At 53.2% G+C, this 18,302-nt stretch overlaps 1 protein-coding gene across 1 annotated transcript; it reads left to right on the plus strand.

Moving 5' to 3' along the window:
• The first annotated feature begins 346 nt into the window (after positions 1-346).
• Positions 347-7,628, plus strand: SFXN3 (sideroflexin 3). Its single transcript, XM_069460252.1, has 11 exons — positions 347-398; positions 1,616-1,779; positions 2,209-2,383; positions 2,742-2,836; positions 3,220-3,295; positions 3,458-3,543; positions 3,814-3,941; positions 4,135-4,184; positions 5,417-5,466; positions 5,945-5,992; positions 6,255-7,628. The coding sequence occupies exons 2-11, from the start codon at positions 1,619-1,621 to the stop codon at positions 6,349-6,351; spliced, it is 966 nt and encodes a 321-aa protein (XP_069316353.1). The 5' UTR covers positions 347-398; positions 1,616-1,618; the 3' UTR covers positions 6,352-7,628.
• Positions 7,629-18,302: the final 10,674 nt, after the last annotated feature.

Raw genomic sequence — 18,302 nt, forward strand, 5'->3', positions numbered from 1 at the left:
GCATTTTCTCCTTGGGCACCTGGACCCCTTGCTGCAGGGGCCGGGTGCCTCCCGAGGCCCGCCGGGGGACTGCAAGCCAAGGGGGCAGCGGGGGCGGCTCCTCCCCTCCTCTATCTGGCTGTGGAGGGGGCCAGGACTGATACGCGCGGTACGATTGGCTCTGGGAGGCAGCGTAGGGCCTGGTCCCTGTGGCCCCGGCTGGGGGCATCGCTCCAAATGACACCCACCGCCCCCAGGCTCTGCCAATCCTGGATTCCGCCGGGCAGGCGCGGCAGAGAAGCCCCCGCCCCTCCCTGCTGGGCAGCGTCACGCGTGACGTCCCGTGTGATGGCTGGGAGGGCTGTGGCGACGCCCGGAGAGGAAGGCGGGTCTGAGAGCTGCGGAGAGCTCCGGAAAGCGTGAGTGCTAGTTGTCCCGGCCGCGTTCGGGAGTCAGGGGAGTGGAGGGTTAAGGGCTGGGGGGAGGAGGAGGAGGTCTACCTTGAAACGCATTCTCCATCCTGTGGGATCCAGTATCTGCGGCTCTATGGAGGTCCGCAGGACACAAGGGGAAGTTGGTTGGGGGAAGGAATGTCAGGGTGGGGCTGTGTGTGCTCACCAAGCGTCAGCAACTGGTCGGAGTGTGCATATCGGTCCTTGTGGGCCGGTGTATACAGAGTGCGTTGGTCTTGTTTGTGTATCTGGGTAGGGCATGCTCGACGGTGTCTTTGTGTGTGGGTATGTGAGTGTGAGTGAGAGAGGAGGATGTGTTTGCCGGTGCAGGAGGAAGTGTGGTTGGAGAGGATTAGTCATTCTGTAGGATTTTGCCCCGTGCTGCCAGATGGCTGCTCCAGGCTTTCTTTTGTGCTGGGTGGAAGGGAGTCCACTGAATCCTGCTATTTTCTGTAGGTGGGTGGCTGGAGGGGGGCCGGGCCAGCCCTGCCAGCCAGGGAACAGGGACAGCCTGGAACAGGGAGAGCCTGGGGTCTTTCAGTGTGGGTTGGGGAAGATGGGTCTGGAGAGGGGATTTGTGCGTGCTCACGTGCACACACATGGCTGACAGCAGAGTCCTCTGTTTGAGATCTGGAACAGATAAGCCCTGGGTGGCCAATGAGTCCTTGCTCCCCTCCAATCAGGGCCTGGAGTATGGGATGTCTTATGGCATCTTCCCAAACAGCCTTGGGGGCTTGTATCTAGGTCTCAGGGCAGCTGGGGCCTAAAGCTAACATAAGCATGGGTATGTCATGCATATATTACATTTTTTTGTGTATCTGCAGCACATGAGTAGCTGCACAGGAGGTAGCTGCTGTTCATGCATCAAACACATGTAAATCCTCACTCATGAAAATCTGCACCAAACCAGAGCCCAGGGAGATCTGTTTTCCTGGTTCTGGTCTTCCCTTCCCCCTCCTCCTGTGGCTGTAGGTTCTTAGGCTGGGACATTGCCTAAGAAACGCTCCTCCCCAGCCCTTGCTTACCTATCTGGAGTCACCTTGAGCTCTTGAAGGGACTGGTGATAGGCTCAAGGACCAGGGCAGGGCCACCAAAGTTTTCCCCAGGTGGAGTTCTTGGATGCCTGCCCCCCCCCCCCCCGCCCCCGCCATCCCGAGCCCTCTGACCCTCATCTCTGCCTGCAGAAAATGGGTGAATTGCCCTTGGATATCAACATCCAGGAACCTCGCTGGGACCAAAGCACATTCTTGGGCAGAGCCCGGCACTTCTTCACTGTTACTGATCCCCGAAATCTGCTGCTATCTGGGGCACAGCTGGAAGCGTCTCGGAATATCGTGCAGAACTACAGGTGATGCCCGCTCCCTGCCATTAACATAGTACATTTTGTGCCTTCCTTTTCAAGGTTGAGAGTGACCCTGTCCCAATCCTCAACCCCCCTCTCTCTGCTGGCATCATGAACAACTATGACACAGTGCTTTAACCCAGAGGATTTTAGGGTGTTTGGGTTGAGGAGGTGGCATAGATATTTACGGGTGGGGGGCTGTTCTATGCCTCACAAACACTTTACAGCAGCAGTCCCCGACCTTTTTGGCACCAGGGACCGTTTTCATGGAAGACAGTTTTTCCACGGATTGCGGGGGTGGGGGGATGGTTTCGGGATGATTCAAGCGCATTACATTTATTGTGCACTTTATTTCTATTATTATTACATTGTAATATATAATGAAATAATTATACAACTGACCATAGCCTGTCTGCTCCTTGGCAACTTCTGCAGGGCCGGCGTGGTGACCCCAGGGCTCACCGAGGACCAGCTGTGGAGGGCCAAGTATGTGTACGACTCTGCCTTCCATCCGGACACAGGGGAGAAGGTGGTCCTGATTGGCCGCATGTCAGCCCAGGTGCCCATGAACATGACCATCACTGGCTGCATGCTCACCTTCTACAGGCAGGTCTTGCCCCATGTCCCCTTCCTGAGGGCTCTGGGCTAGAGCATGGCTTGGTGACTAGGTACCTCCTCTCTGGGCCAATTAGGGCAGAGAAGAGTGGGTAGGAGCCAGCTTGTGTTAGAATCCCCGCCACTCCTCAGAACTCAGCCTCAGGGTCCTTGCTCCCCAGAGATGGTGGGTGTGTTTGTGTAAGTGTGTGGCTGGGTGGGTATGCAGGGGTTACCAGAGCAAGTTCTAGGGTCATCAACTGGGGTCCCTTCTTGGGGTGTGGGAATAACCTCTGGAGTTTCATGATAGGGATCCAAAGATGAGGGACACTGTTGAGGGGGGCAGAAATAAGTGTCTTTGTTCCCTCAGGAAGACCCCAACCGTTGTGTTCTGGCAGTGGGTGAACCAGTCCTTCAATGCCATCGTTAACTACTCCAACCGCAGTGGCGACGCTCCCATCACTGTGGGGTGAGAGAGAGCTGGTCCCCGGGAAGAGCTGCAGCACCGTGTGGGACCCTCCCCGCCAGCCCGCCATTGCTCTCTGCTGTTCGCGCCTGCTCCCTGTGGGCCGTGCAGCCAGGGGCTCGGCTCTCATCAGCCCGCCCCCTCCCTACTTCCCCTGCCTGAGAGCAGGAGGTCCTCTTATGTATGCCTTGGGGCACCCGCCCCTCTTCAAAGGACAGGACTGGGGCTTCCAGACAAGGTTGCGCTGGAGCTGGGGGGAGGGCTTTCTCTGCACCGAGACCCCCCTCCTATGCCTCATGCATTGAGGATTTGGCATGTCCCTAAAGGAAAGAGCTACATGCTGGGCTCTTCACCTCCCTCTGGTGACCTGGCTCTTTTACCCACAGGCAGCTGGGAACAGCCTATGTGAGTGCCACCACAGGGGCTGTGGCCACGGCCCTGGGACTCAAATCTCTCACCAAGGTAAGGCTCCCCACTCTATCGCCCCCCCCCCAATCACCCTTTATCCATCTCCTTCTTCCCTCACCTCTCCAGTCCTGACCTATGGGCTCCCCACAACTCTCCCCAGAGTCCCTAACCTCGCCCTGGTCCTCAGGGCCACTGAACAACACCTTTCCTCCCCAGCACCTGCCCCCTCTGGTCGGCAGATTTGTGCCCTTTGCAGCTGTGGCAGCTGCCAACTGCATCAACATCCCTTTGATGAGGCAGAGGTGAGTGGCCCCAGCTCCTGGCACGTGCGTGCCCCATGTGCATGCGGCACACCATCCAGCCATGCAGATCAGCCCAGAGTGGGGACACTCCTCTTCCTCCCTGGACATGAGCTGGTGGCCTGTCTCAGTCTGACACTAAGATCCTCTGGGGTTGGGGAGAACCAGCCTTTGAGTCTAGGATGTGTGCGGGAATTCCAGGGAGTAGCTGCCCATTGGAGCATTGCAGGTGGCACTTGGGGCCTGTGATCTGACTCCAAGCTCTTTTCCCAGGGAGCTGCAGGTGGGCATCCCAGTGACTGACGAGGCAGGTCAGAGGCTTGGCCACTCGGTGACTGCGGCCAAGCAGGGAATCTTCCAGGTGGTGATATCGAGAATCGGCATGGCGATTCCTGCCATGGGTAAGGCAGGGGCAGCTGGGTGGGCTATGGGAGGCTCTGAGAGAAGGGGGGTGCTGTTCTTGGGGGCTGTTACTCTGGGGGCAGTAAGACTCTGGGGAGAGTGGGAGGAGCTGTGAAGGGGACCCCCTTCCTTAGGGTTCCCAGCTTTGACTCCACTAATCTGCTCCTCCGTCCCTGTCCTGCCCTCCCTCAGCCATCCCCCCGCTGATCATGGACGCCCTGGAGAAGAAAGACTTCCTGAAGGTAGGCCACTCTCGCCTCCCCCATCCTGGAAATGGTGGTGGCTGGGAGAAGTGACCAGTCCCCAACCCTTTCCCCAGCCTGGCCTGGGTCTAAGACCTGTCACCCATTCTCCTGAGCCCTGCCCTGTCCCTTGCACCCTCATTCATTCAGCAAAAGTGAATTGGGCTGGGGTGAAAGAATGCAGATGTAGCAGGAGGAGATGAGAGAAGAAAGGAAATGGGTTCTGTCCTGAAGGAAACTGTTGTCACTCTGGAAGCTTCTGACACATACAGGAAAGGACTGTCATTGTCACACTTGATATCACACTTATCTGTCACCCCCCAATACCCCCAACATACTCAGGCACACACAGGCACGAATAAGACAGGGAAGCAAGGCACAGGAATACAAGCTCTGGCTCATTCACAGGATCATCTATTCACAAATATTTATTGAGCACCAACTATGTGCCGGGTATGTTTTAGGGCTGAGAAGACAGCACTGAACAAGATGGTCATGGTCCCTGTCCTCATGAAGTTTACAGTTTAGTGCAGAAACCAATAAACAAGGAGGCAGCCAATAAATATATCATAAGTTGCACTATGTGCTTTGTAGGAAACCAACGGGATACGGGACATGGTAATCGAGACTAATGGGGGAGAGCTGTTTAGACAGGGTGCTGGGAGAAGGGGCCTCGGAAGACCAAAAGGATGGGAAGGAGAAGCTGGGCAAAGAGCACAGAGAGGAGTGTTTCGGGTAGTGAGAACAGCCAGTGCAAAGGCCCTGAGGCAGGAACAGGCTTGCACATTTGAGGAACAGGTGGTCCCTGTGGCTACAGTGAATCGGGAAGGGTGTGCTGAGCTGGAGATGTGTTGGAAAGGGACAGTTTCATGCCACTGGGATGGGAGACAATGAGTAGAGGCTTCGAGGAAGTTCCCTCTAGAAAGCAGCCTCTGGAGGAAGTGAGGGAAGAGAAAGCGGGCCAGGGAGTGCCCTGGGAAGCAACTCTGAAGGGTGAGAATGGGTGGTGGGATGCCAGGGAGGGTGTCAGCACGCAGACCTAGCTGGAGTGGAAGGCTGCAGCCTGGAGGTCCCACCCCAGACTTGGGCTTGGGAGAAATAAAAGGGCCACAAGTCCTGGGGGTCAAAGGCAGGACCAAGCCGATGGGGGAGAGCTGTGTTGGGTGAGATGGGGTGAAGGTTAGCGAGGCAGGGGACACAAGCCATTCCATGGTCTCTCTGTCTCCCCACAGCGCCGCCCCTGGCTGGGGGCGCCCCTGCAGGTGGGACTGGTGGGCTTCTGGTAAGTGTGCAGGGAGTTCATGGTGGATGTGGGTGGGTATTTATGGCCTCTAAGATGTTTATAGATATCATTCATTCATATATTCAGCTGGTGCGTGTCTTGGACACCTGGAGGACATACTGTGTGTTATGGGGTGGTCCCTGTTCTTGAAGGTCAAGAGCTTAGTCAGGGGAGTTCCAGTCTTCATCTAGAAGAGGAAACCATGGAAATACAGCTTTTGATATCATCCAGGAGCTTCATGCCCACTTAATTCCTGATTCTGCCACTTCCTGGCTGTGGGGCTTTGAATCACTGCTCTGAAGGCTCTTCCCTCAGCCGGAATCTAATGTCAGGGTTCGTTTTAAGGTTCCTAAAGGGTCTTTTTGGCTTTAATCAATCTCCACCACTAGGGGCTATCTCCAAGGATGGGGTGGGGTGTGGGGAGTGAACACCCTTAGACCAAAGCTTTACAAACCTTTCCAATGCTCTTCTCCCCCAGCCTGGTGTTTGCCACCCCTCTGTGCTGTGCCCTGTTCCCCCAGAGGAGGTAAGTGCTGCCCCCAGGCTTGACTGGGGGCTCTGGATAAGACTGTGTCTCTAGACAACCAAACCTAGAGTCCCGCAGTGTGTTCCAGGAGCAGGCCTGGCAGGCACTCAACTGAGGGGGCAGGGGAATGACAGTGAGCCAGTCCTTCTGGCAGTAGGAGGAGAGGATGCTTACTCCTGGGAGGAGGAGGTATGGTGGTCCCTGGCCCTGAGGAGGGCTGGGTTCAGGGGACCTTCAGCTGGCCTGTGCTGTTCTGTTGCAGCTCCATACACGTGAGCAGGCTGGAGCCAGAGCTGAGAACTCAGATCCATGAGCAAAACCCCAGCATCGAAGTGGTTTACTACAACAAAGGGCTTTGAGGAAGGGTCAGCCTGTCTCCTCCCTCACCTCCTTGGGCTGCTACTTCAGTGGAACCTTGTCATCCCTGCCACTAGCCCTACCGCCTGGTACCAGGCAGGGGGCTTGGTGGGCAGGCAGCCATTGAGCCAGTAATCCATTAGGCTGGGGGATGCACCACTATAAGCCTTTTCTTCTCCTCTGGTTTCAAAGAACAAGGTCACATAATCCCTCCCTCCTGTGTTTGAATGTCCACACATATACATATGTGATGTATGTGTGTATGCGTACATTGTGTATATGCTCTTGAAAGCTAGCAGCAGACACGCTGTCCTGGGATGTTCTGATATCTGGCTTCCTGCACACCTGCCAGCCAGCCAGCCAGGCTACAAGTGGAGCTGCATTCCCCAACACTTCCACCCGATAGCACCTCATCTCTTCTGAACATAGGAGGAGGCCCAGGCTCTCAGAGACTGAGGGACACTAGCAGGCCAAACTGGGCTCAATCATCCAGGTTTCTGATACCTAGCTCCCAAAATGGACTCAGGAACTGTGCTGGCAGAGGAAGACATGTTGGGATAAGGGAGGCAGGGGACTAATGCATCCCTTGGTGCCATCCCTCAGATCCTGTAATAGCTCTATTTCCTCTGTTTCCCTTCCAGAACAAAGGAGCATCAGTATCCCATACAGCCCTTGCTGTCTCAGCCTCTCCCCACACTGCAATGTGGGCATCTGCAGGCACAGTCTTAGGAGTTCTTGGTCTGCTCTGACATGACCTCAAATCTAAATCCTACAATCCCAACCCCATCCCCCAGCCAAAACCCATAGAGGCAGAGCAAGATCCCCCTTTTAGGCCTCCCACTGTGTCCTCTCACGGAGGGGCACATTGTGGGAATGGTGCTTAAACTCCACAGGTAGCTGAGTGGGTGTGACTAGGACAACTTCAAGGGCAACTAGGCCCCAAGTGTACAATCTTAAGACAGAGAATTTTGTATTCCACTGACCCTTGGTAGACATTCACCAACCCTCTTACCATAACACCTTCTCTTGCTAGAGGTTGGTACTGCCCCACCTCCACTCCCACCCCCAAGAAGAGGAAGGGCCCAGGCACCAATGGTTAGTCCATATGCAAGATGGGCTTGGGGATGTGATGGGTGGTGGTAAAAATTCACAATGTTGTTAGATCTCAATTCCAGCTCCCATGGCCCTTGCCTGAAGATGAAAGGGCCCTGGTGGGATCCTCCTGCTCCCCCCAATCAACCACCACCAGTGATAACAGCTATGATGCCGTGGTTACTCAATAAACAGCAAACCTGTCTACTTCTTGATCATCTACTTCTTGATCTTTGCTTGATTCATTAGTCTCTTCTCCTTCTTCTGTAGGGAGCTGGATCTCCCAGCAGAGGGCGCCCTGAGATTAGACAATCAGTCTCCACTGGCACCTGAGTATGTACTCAAGGGTTGAGGGCGGGGATGTCAGTGGAGGCTTCCGTTTTCTAGTCCCTCAGCACATGGAGTCCTGCCGTCATTTCCGTCTTTGTTATAGGGGCTGATCACATATCTACGCACAAATTCAGGCTCTGGGGTAGTTGGTTTCCTTCAGGCATTGGGCACCGGTTGGCAACCTCTGCTCCCCAGGGAGCCCTCTGGAGAGGAGGAGAGAGGACTGAGGGCTACCGAGCTCCATCAGACAGAAGCTGCCAGGGCAGCAGCACACCCTCCACACCCTTCCACACCCCCATCAATTTGCCACGGGAACAAGCCTAGCAGGGACCACTTGCCAGTTAACACCCCTTCCCACCTCCCCAGGGCCCTCCACTCCGTCCCTTCTTACGTAACCTCCTTTTTTCCCTGCAGTATATGAAGCCAAAAGTTTGTTCCTGTATACAGTTGGTAAGAGGTACTATTAAACAGTTTATAGTTGTCACTCTTATCCTAAGTATTAGCATGGGTAGATTCAAGAAAATAAACATGAATGAGTCTATAAAAAAATCCATTCTCCACTCCCTACAGGGAAATTACCCTTCATTTTCCTTTTTTCAGCCCAAAGCTCTCACACTAGTTGATGGGGAGAAATCTTTAGGGCTGAATGGCCCCCACGGCAGCCTGAAGTGAACCTTGGCCTGGGGTCACTTCTCTGGGGGTAAGTAGAAGTTTACTTGTACAAGAAGCAGGGCTGAACACCAGCTACTGTTCATTGAGTCCCGCTGTGTGGAGCGAGGCTCAATGAAGCCAAGTGCTTTAAGTCTTATCTCTTTTGATTTTTACAACCACTCCTGTGAGGCCAGACATGTTATGCCCATTCTTAGCAAAGACACAGCCTTAGAGACATTAAGAAAGTTGCCTGCAGCTACACAACTAGGAGGTGGTGGGGTTGAGATTCAAGCCAAGGTCTGTGTGACTCTGAAGCCACCATGCTATGTTTCCTCTCTCCTGCCAGCCACCAGCCAAACTTGAGGTCATTTTCCTGGTCCTTTTGACATTTCAGTTCATCTTCTCCTTGGGCCCAGTTTGTTTATAGACCAGCAAACCAGAGCCACAAGAATACATATACACTAACCTTTTACTAAAGCCACTGAGGAATTTCCAAACTTGAGGGTGTTATAGCTGGCATATAAGCAAAAATTCCCATTCTTTTTTTTTTTAATTTTTTTTTTTTTTTAGACAGATTCTCGCTCTGTTGCCCAGGCTAGAGTGCCGTGGCGTCAGCCTAGCTCACAGCAACCTCAAACTCCTGGGCTCAAGCAATCCTTCTGGCTCAGCCTCCCGAGGAGCTGGGACTACAGGCATGTGCCACCATGTCCGGATAATTTTTTTTCTATATATATTTTTAGCTGTCCAGATCATTTCTTTCTATTTTTAGTAGAGACAGGGTCTCGCTGTTGCTCAGGCTGGTCTCGAATTCCTGACCTCGAGTGATCCTCCCACCTTGGCCTCCCAGAGTGCTAGGATTACAGGCGTGAGCCACCGTGCCTGGCCTAAAATTCCCATTCTTAATTAAATATGGGACAACATTTAGATAGAAAGTTTCAATTCCATCCTGTCCTGACAATCAGAGCAGTGCCTCCCACCAAGACCACTGGAGTCCTGGGTTAACTCAACTCTTGAAGCTCTTTCTGCAGTTACAGCTTTTGGCCTTTGGTAACCCCTTTGAAAAGTGGCCTTGTACTTTGGAAAAATCTATGTAAGATAAACCCATCTGGGAGTGAGGTGCAAGAATCTCTGCAAAACAAAATCATTAAGAACATTTTATAACAGAATTATCTATGCTCCACAGATAACACCAAACCATAACTGAGAGAAGACTGGCCAGGGCACCAGTGGGCAATTAGGTTTTCCTGCCATTTTCCCTTCCCAATTGCACACCAGTTTCTCAAAAGATTTAGTTACAGGGCACTTCACTGGCTCTCTAGGGACAAATGATAGCCAGATACACTTTCCAAACTGCCTCCACATACTTGGAATTTTCCTCAGAAATTAGCATTTGGGCAGAGGCAGAGTGTTTCTCACTGGAAAGTACTCTGCCTTGTTCTTGGGTGAGTCTCCCCTCTTCCTCCCAGAGCTCAGTATCCAAGAACTTTCTCTGGGAGCCAGTGTTGGTGTCCTTGGCTTTTCCTCCCCAGTCTTCTTCCCCTTGCTTGGCCTAATCTGCTCCGGAGCCACCATCCTGCCTACTATGAAGGCCAGAAAGATCACAACCCTTCCTCTCTCCCTGCCCATAAGGGAAAAAATGGCTTGGGTCTGAAGCCCTGGCTTAGCCTGGCCATAGGGAGGGGACCAAGTGGGCATATCCTGCTTGTTTCCCAGGTCACTCGGACTAATGAGGCCGACATCCTAAGGACAAGTGGTTAGGGCCAGATTCAGCTCAGGCCCTGCGGGGTTATGCCAGTCAGGCACTGGCCTAGTCCCACCAGGGCCGGCATCCTACCGGTGTAAGCCAAGCCCCATTCTTCCCCGAGTGAAGCCGGTCAGTTGCAAGCCCCGCCCCTGGCACTATCAATCATAGGTAAGCCACGCCCCCGGGCTATAGCCAGTCAGAAGTGTTCTGCCCCTGCTGTAGCCCCTTGTCAGTCAAAGCTAGGTTCGGCTCCGCCTCCTTCCCGTTTCCCGGGCAACAGCTTTATTGCCTCGGGCCGCGAGTCAGGCTCACCTTCCTGGTCTGGGCTTGGAGCCTACCTCTCAGATCCGCTTCTTCGCTGACCTCGGTCCTGGACTGCTAAATCCGCCAAGTCCCTCCCTCTTTTTCGGTTTCGAAATCCACGACCTCTCAAGCGCCCGCCCTTTGACTTCCTACCGGGAAATCCGCGAGGTTTTCGAGGAATCACGCGAGGCCTCTCCTCCTGGGTCCCGAGCCTGGATTTTTTCAGCCGCTTCGGAGGCTGTTGGCTTTTCTCCCACGCCGTCCTCTTCCTCTCCCTTTCTCCGCCCTTGCGTCCAACAGTTTAGGAAACGTTTACTGAACTCTGTTAAGTGTGGCTCGGTTTCTGGCCCTGGGTAGAAATGGGCGAACAGAGTACCTACCCTCCCGCCTGCAGGGACACAGCCAGGGCCCAACTAGCATTAAGGCGCCTCTCCCCGTCCCCTCTTCGTTAATCTCCCCGCACGTTTTAGTAATTTCGGGTCCTGATGCGGGACAACATTTTGCTAGGTATTGTGGAGGAATCGGAGCTTCCTGGGATGCTCCCTTCTCTCTTCCTTTATACACATCTTTTTTCTCACAGGGAGTCCCCTGGGCTCCAGTCCCCAGCTCCAGGCCACTGCCTCCTGTAGCTTCTTCCTTCCAGTCTTCTCAGACCAGGGAGGTTTTGCAACTGAATACAGACCATGAGGATGTGGGAGGAACCCTGGGCTACACACACAACCCCATCCTACCCCCATCACGCTCAGCAGCAATATAACCCCATGCCATAACAAGCAAGAAGAAGCTCCTTCAGGGTAAAGTGCCTGCTTATGGGGCACGAGTTTGCTATGTTAGTCTATAAATTAGCCAATTAACGACCCATGTTATTTCTCTTGTGACTGAAGACCTCCCCTCCCCTATCACCAGCAAATCCTCAGTCCACTGGCAATTTTTATTTCCTAGAAGGATCACTTTTGATTTGGTTTCTAACTGAAGTTGTTTTGTTGAAAGCAACAGAGAATGATTGTGGCTAGCTTCAGTAAGTAGGGAGATAGATTGGAAGGACTCTGCTATAGCTTTCAGAACCAGAGATGGAGTAACCAACAGGGCCTTAGATAGGGCAGGAAGCTGGGCAGCTCTAGGGGCCTCAGCAGCTGGGCTTTATGGGCACTACCATGAAGGTAACAGCTTCAACCATCTCCAAGCTCTGCTCTCTCCATTCAAGTTTCAAAAACTTGTGCAGCTTAGATCAGTGGTCTACCCCTCGGAGGTGGCCAGGGGTCAGGGTCAAGTTGCACAGACGTTGGACATTCAGGTTTACCTCTGAGGTTGGGGCTGTTCCCAAAGAAGGGCAATTGCTGTGAACCAGGAAACACCCTGATCGGTATTTACCACAACATATATTATTGGTCTTATACAGATATTTCTCTCCAGTTGAAATGAAAACACCCCTGGGGGTAGGTACCATATCTTCACTTTTAAAAATTGTGTTTAAAAAAACACACAACATAAAATTTACCATCTTAATGATCTTTAAGTGTATAGTAGTGTTAAGTATAATCACATTGTTGTGCAACAGATTCCAGATTTTTCATCTTGCAAATCTGAAACTCTATATCCATTAAACAACAATCCATATCTTCACTTTTATATGCCCACGTTACCTGTAATAGTGCCTGATCCACAGTGGGTACTCAATACTTAGTTGTGACACCTTCATAACAGAAAAAAATGGCTCCCCAGCTTTAGTGATTTTCAGCCTGGAGGATGGGGGAACATGTCCTCTCAGTGAGGCATATCAGAATCTTGGGGGTAGTGTGGCTTAAAAAGTCCCCTAGACAAAATGAAGCTTGTCCCTGGTTATTATAGCGAGCAAGAGGACAAGCTCAGCCCTCCCTCTTCCTGTGTCTCCCTAGGAGTCTCAAATGCAGGGAATGGAGTGACAGAGAGAGTGTCTCATCTGTAATCAGAGCCACTCTCTCCAAGTCTGTTGTTTATCCATTTCCCTGCGCATGCCAATGCCTATTTCCTTTGGCAGTTCCCTGTGGGGCTGTCCTGCCTTCTACTTCTGCAGCTTCTTGGGGCTGGCACCTACCTGCTATCACTTAAGGCATGCTGGAAGGGAGACACCTTCAACTTATTGTTGTCCATTTCCTACAAAGTGGTCCCACAGCCGAGTTCTTGGGCTTTGGTGATACAGTTTCATTTTCATGGCCTTCTTTCCAAGGTACCAGGGCACAGTGGGGTAGGATGGTATTGCTGGACACTGGTGGTGTAAAGTAAAACATCACTCTATGATATGTTTGTCAGCATTGATTTCTATAATACACAAGCCTCTGCCAGTCTGGTTCATCCTGCTAGACTTGCTCATCACTACTAGTGATTTCCTCTCAGGGCCCCATTTCTGCAAGCTGGCTTCCAACACCTGGACATCCAGGCTGTTAGATTCCTCTGCATATAGCTGACCCCCAAATTGTGGATAAGATTCAAGTGCTTTTCCTTTGGCTAAATCAGATGACCTCTGTTCAATTGTCCCAAACTTTCTAAGACCACGTAAGGAGGCTTGTTGCATAAAGAGAACAGGCAGACTCCCTAAATCTGCAACCTCCAAACTGTGTACTGAGCTACCCCAGAGTGCCCCAATGAACTCACAGGACCGCTGAAAGACATTTAAAATTTTCAAGGGAAACACAGCAGCACTGGGCATCTATCAGACACTGCATGAAGTAGTGCAGAGTTTCAGTGTTAGATTGTGCCACATTCCATTTGATGACGTCTTTGCATAACTGGGCTTTTGATGGTTGCTGTGATAAGAACTACACAAAAGAATATGGAACAGGAAATGAGGGTGGCAGTGTTCAAGGTGAATCCAGGTTTTGTTTTTTCTAATTATTTATTTCTTTTGTGAGATAGAGTCTGGCTCTGTCACCCAGACTGGAGTGCAGTAGCATGATCACAGCTTGCTGCAACCTCCACTTCCCAGGCTCAAACGATCCTCCTGCCTAGGCCTCCCAAAGTGCTGGCTTGGCTGTGCCCAGCCAAGGTGAGTCCAAGTTTTAAGAAGGTATGCTGAGCCCAACAGGCACACACATCCCATTAGTAAGTAATTGGGGTTAAGAGTGAAATAAAAATATCCTTTTTTTCCTTCCAATTTGTGTGCATTAGTTTTTCAAACAGCTACAAGGTTGTTAGGATGTAAATTCTTTTCTTTTCTTTTCTTCTTTTTTTTTTTTTTTTTTTTTTTTTGAGACAGAGTCTCACTTTGCAGGCTAGAGTGAGTGCCATGGCATCAGCCTAGCTCACAGCAACCTCAAACTCCTGGGGTCAAGCGATCCTACTGCCTCAGCCTCCCGAGTAGCTGGGACTACAGGCATGCGCCACCATGCCCGGCTAATTTTTTTTATATATTTTTAGCTGTCCATATAATTTCTTTCTATTTTTAGTAGAGACGTGGTCTCACTCTTGCTCAGGCTGGTCTCGAACTCCTGAGCTCAAGCAATCCTCTCGCCTCGGCCTCCCAGAGTGCTAGGATTACAGGCGTGAGCCACCTAGCCCCGCTGAGGATGTAAATTCTTAAGTTGTTTGGACCTAAGTACTTTAAAGGAAACTGTTAGCTATTTCTTTTGACCTAGGGCATTGTGAAAATTACTGAAAAACTAAGGGTTCCATGAATGTAGAAAGTTTGGGAACCTCTGTCTCAAATGAATAAAGAAAGAAATGAAGCAATATTACTGGGTTGTATTGGGTCTTAGACCTGCCCTTTGTAAACCCATTAGGTACTGTGCCTTTGTGGGAATTTTTCTCTTATTGGATTCTTAATAATTCCATCTGGGATGTTCTAACCTTCGTTCAGTGATTGGGGTTGTTCACAACATGATCAGAGGGTGTTAGGGAGACCATATGGACTGGGCATAGTGGTGGAAGCCTGGAAGTCAGAGCTCCCCCCCCCCCCGCCCCCCTCCCCCCCCCCCCCCCCCCCCCCCCCCCCGCCAGGCCAGCTCAGAAGGTCAGAGGTAAAGGAGAGAATGGAGGCTGAGGAGGAGGGCCCCCTCCTGGCCTGGCTCTGCTCTGCCTGTCCAGCTGGGCTGCACCAGGTAGGCCAAGTCTCCTTGGCAGGCTGGATCCCCAGGGACTTGCTCCAAGCTTCCCCCACTGGAGGCCACGCTGGGTCTATTGTAAGGACTGACCTGCTATCTCCTGGTCACTGGAAATCTGGGAGCCTTTGAGTGCCCCCATCCCAGGGAAAGAAGGGGATGGGCACCGCTGGGGCCCCCGGGAAGGTCCACACCCCTCCCTCCTTTCCCACCCGCATCCTCAGGTGACTGGCAGGCGCCTTGCCGGCGCGAAGACCGCAAAACCCGCGGGTCCCTAGCTCCCTTGCTCATACATTAAAGATGCGAAGGCGCCGGGACTGCGGTGCCACAAACATGAAGACAAATTTTTAATCCCGAGCAAGAAGATGCCTGGAGATGGGGGGAGCGGGAGAAAAATGAATTAGGTTTTTATTATGTGTTTTATTATGCTGTAATTGAACAGGATTAGGTGAGAATACAATATATTTCTGATGCGGCTAGAGGAGGGAGGGGGCGGGAAAGAGGATGACAGCGAGCGAGAGGCAGCCAAGCCCGCAGAGAAGCTGCGGCTCTGGGACACAGAGGGTCCCAGGGGAGGGCCGAGGAGCGGCGCCACTGGGGCTGAGTGTGCTCAACTCTTCTCCCCCAGCACTTTGGGCCAGGATGGGGGGCGGGAGTGATGGTGACTGCACTGGGAGGACGGGGTTAGTGACAAGTCCGCTAGCATGTGCTGGAGGAGGGGGCGGGCTTGGGAGTTGGCGGACTAAGGAGATGGTAAACCCTTCTCAGAAGGGAAACTGAGTCACAGAAGAGAAAGGGGCGTGGCTACAAAAAGACTGGACGCTCTGCATCACTGGGGTCCGGAGGCCCTAGGATTCACACTTGCTCCTAACACCTCTCCCCTGCACGCGTTGGGCACAGGCCTTGTAGGTCAGTCAGCAAACATTTGGGAGCGCTCACTTTGTGTCCCGTGCTCGCTTATTGCAGGGCGACTCTGGCTCCAACACCAACTCCTGTCACCTCTGAAAAGATCCGTATCCATACAGGCCTAACCCAGCATCCTCCTCCTGCCCCTGTCCCAGCACCGCGCCGAAAGGGGCCTCCTCAGGCAAGGGGCGCCCAGGTGAGCCCCGGCCTGGGCGCGGGGATGCGCGAACCTTCCTCTCACTCCTGGATCCACCTCGTCCCCCGAGCTCGCCTCTCCGTCCGCCCCGGCCGGGGCAGCTTCATTAAGGGCCGGCGCCAGCGCCGCGGCTCACCTGCTGCAGCGCCCCCCGCGCTCCGCCAGGGACCGGCTCCTGGCGGTGATGAAGAGCCCCATTAGCCGCCTCTACCTTTAGGGCGGACTGGGCTGCTCTCCCCACCTCCCAATTAGGACATTAGAAACCGTCAACCAAGATTAATAGTTGCCCAGCTCCGGGGCAGGGAGATGAGCCCAGATACCGCGGCTGCGCCGCTCGCTCTGCGCGGGCCAACCCTGCGCCGGCCGGGAGCGCCACCTGCGCCGCCACCCTCCTCGCCGCCTCCTCCCCGCCCCGCGCCGCGCACCTGCTGCTCTCAGGTGAATCCAGCCACCGGCTTCCGAGTGTCAGTGTGTCCTGCTACGTCTCCGATCTGGGCGCGCTCCAAGGCCAGGCAGATCATGGCATGCGGGGCAGAAAGGCTCGCCCTCGCCAGGGGACTCCCCCAGCTTTCCCGCGGACGCAGTTAGGGACTTACAACCTTACAGGATGAATCGACCATCCTTGCTCCGAGAGGTTTCTTTGACCCCCGCCCTCCCTTAAGTCAATTCCTCCTTATTCCTGCTCTCGCACCCTGTCATTACTTTTCAGTATAGTATCATATTTGTGCTTTTACCTTTAGTGGTGCGATTATGTCATTGATGTCTGTCTCTCCCACTAGACTGGGGGAAGAGACCACATAGTTTTTGCTTACCGCAGGCTCTCTTGCGCCTTCAGTAATTGTGTTGAATGAATGAGTGGGCAACAGGCTTGCTTCCCCTATGTGTTTATTGGAACATTACTTCCTGTGCAAGCTGCCCCCCTTTCTTAAACACTCTTACAGCACCTGCACTCTTTCTTCTAACTCATAATTGTTACATTATTTCCCTGACTATCATTCAATGTCTTCTCCCCCTTGAGGCCATAGCTTCTGAGGGCAGGTGGGGCGGGGCACACCGCCGCCTCCTCATTGCCTGCCAGCAGGGAGAGAGGCACTTTGGCAGATTATGGTGTCTGAGAGTTCAGGAACTTTAGGGCTTTTCCAGCCCCATTCTTTTGAGGTCTCTGTGGCCTGGAGAGGCAAAGTGACTTGCTTGAGGCCACACAGCCAACTAGAAACAAAACCAGGATGAAAACAACTTTTCAACACACTGTGATTTTTCCACAAAAGTCACACCATATGGGACCCTGAGGAAGCCCCTCCTGACGTTTCTAAGCCTTGGGGAGCCTGTGGAGTGGCCCCAGGAATCTCTTCCTTTGGCGATGATGGTGACGCAGAACTAAGCCTTTCTACTTATCTAAAGGATAAGGGGTTTGGGGCCCAGGGATGCCCCACACTGTGTCAAGAGAGGGAAATTCTGTCCATGAAGCCTCAACTCTGGTTTCTCCTCCTTGGATGAAAATTAGGGGAGTCCTCTCTCTCCAAGCCTGGAGAGATGTGAACTCTCTGGTCTTTCCCGCTCCCCAGCATCAGCAGAAATTTGAGACCAGAAACTGCAAAAATGAAGGGAACTGAAGAGAAAGTGCTCCTCCACCTCATCACACCCCTGGTGTCACTTCTCTAGAACCCACATACTTTAGGGGGAGGGTGGGAATGGGCTTGGGGGAGGGGCAGGATCGATACCTCACTGGGTTTTCATGACCGCAGGCTTTCACCTTGCAGATAATGGGGTGAGCGGCGGTAAACTCTCCCCGACAGAGCGGGCTCCCCCGGCCTTAATGAGATAATCAATACTTGTTCTCGGCTTAATTTCCATCTAATTGCTCTTTAACGACGCCGGATAATGGGCCGCCTCCTGTGAGGAGGGAGCTGGCTGGGAATCCGACCCGCCTCGGACTCCCGCCTTTCCTCCCCCGGGCGGGGTGCCCTCGCGCAGGTGGGAAGGGGGCGCCCAGCGTTGCGGGCGGGCTTGGCTGGAGCTCCCTGCGCCCGCCTCTCTACCCGGTACCGCCACCTGCCTGTAGTGCTCTAGGCCCCCGCTAGGGGGCGCCTCAGGCATTTGATGCGGGATCTGGGTCAAGGCTCCGGGTTTGGGGCTTCGGGCTACCCACCTAATAGGCTGCAGAACCGCGCGCCTCTGGACAAGCCCCTTCGTTTTTTCACTTCCCACTACGATGCACTTGCCCAGGGCGGTGGCCCCGAGGCCTTAAGTAAATTGCTGTGTTTCTGCCCTTAAGGAGGGCTTCGACCACATTTTCCCCTGTGAGATAGCTGGGCTGCTTCCTGCAAAGGAACCTGGCTGGTCACCACAGACCACTCAGTCAAGGAGGAGAGGGGAGCAAGAATAAGGAGGAGGAGGCCCCAAGCTCAGAGAGCCACCTGATTTCCACTAACCTCATCCCTACTCCAACCACCATAGGCAGGAAGGTTCCTGGGAACACCAGCAGCTCAGATATTAGCCCTAACTTCTCCCACCGCCCACCTGCCCGTCTCAGCACTAGCAACGCCTGGAGGCTCTCCCTAAGGACGCTCAAATTTCCTGGTCTCACAGGAGCCCAACCTACCTTCACCCCCACCCCCAGTCATCTCTCTTGTGCTCTCTTGATGCCAGCCCTGATGC

The sequence above is a fragment of the Eulemur rufifrons genome, chromosome 28 (genome assembly GCF_041146395.1).
Source record: "Eulemur rufifrons isolate Redbay chromosome 28, OSU_ERuf_1, whole genome shotgun sequence".
NCBI classification, from domain to species: Eukaryota; Metazoa; Chordata; class Mammalia; order Primates; family Lemuridae; genus Eulemur; species Eulemur rufifrons.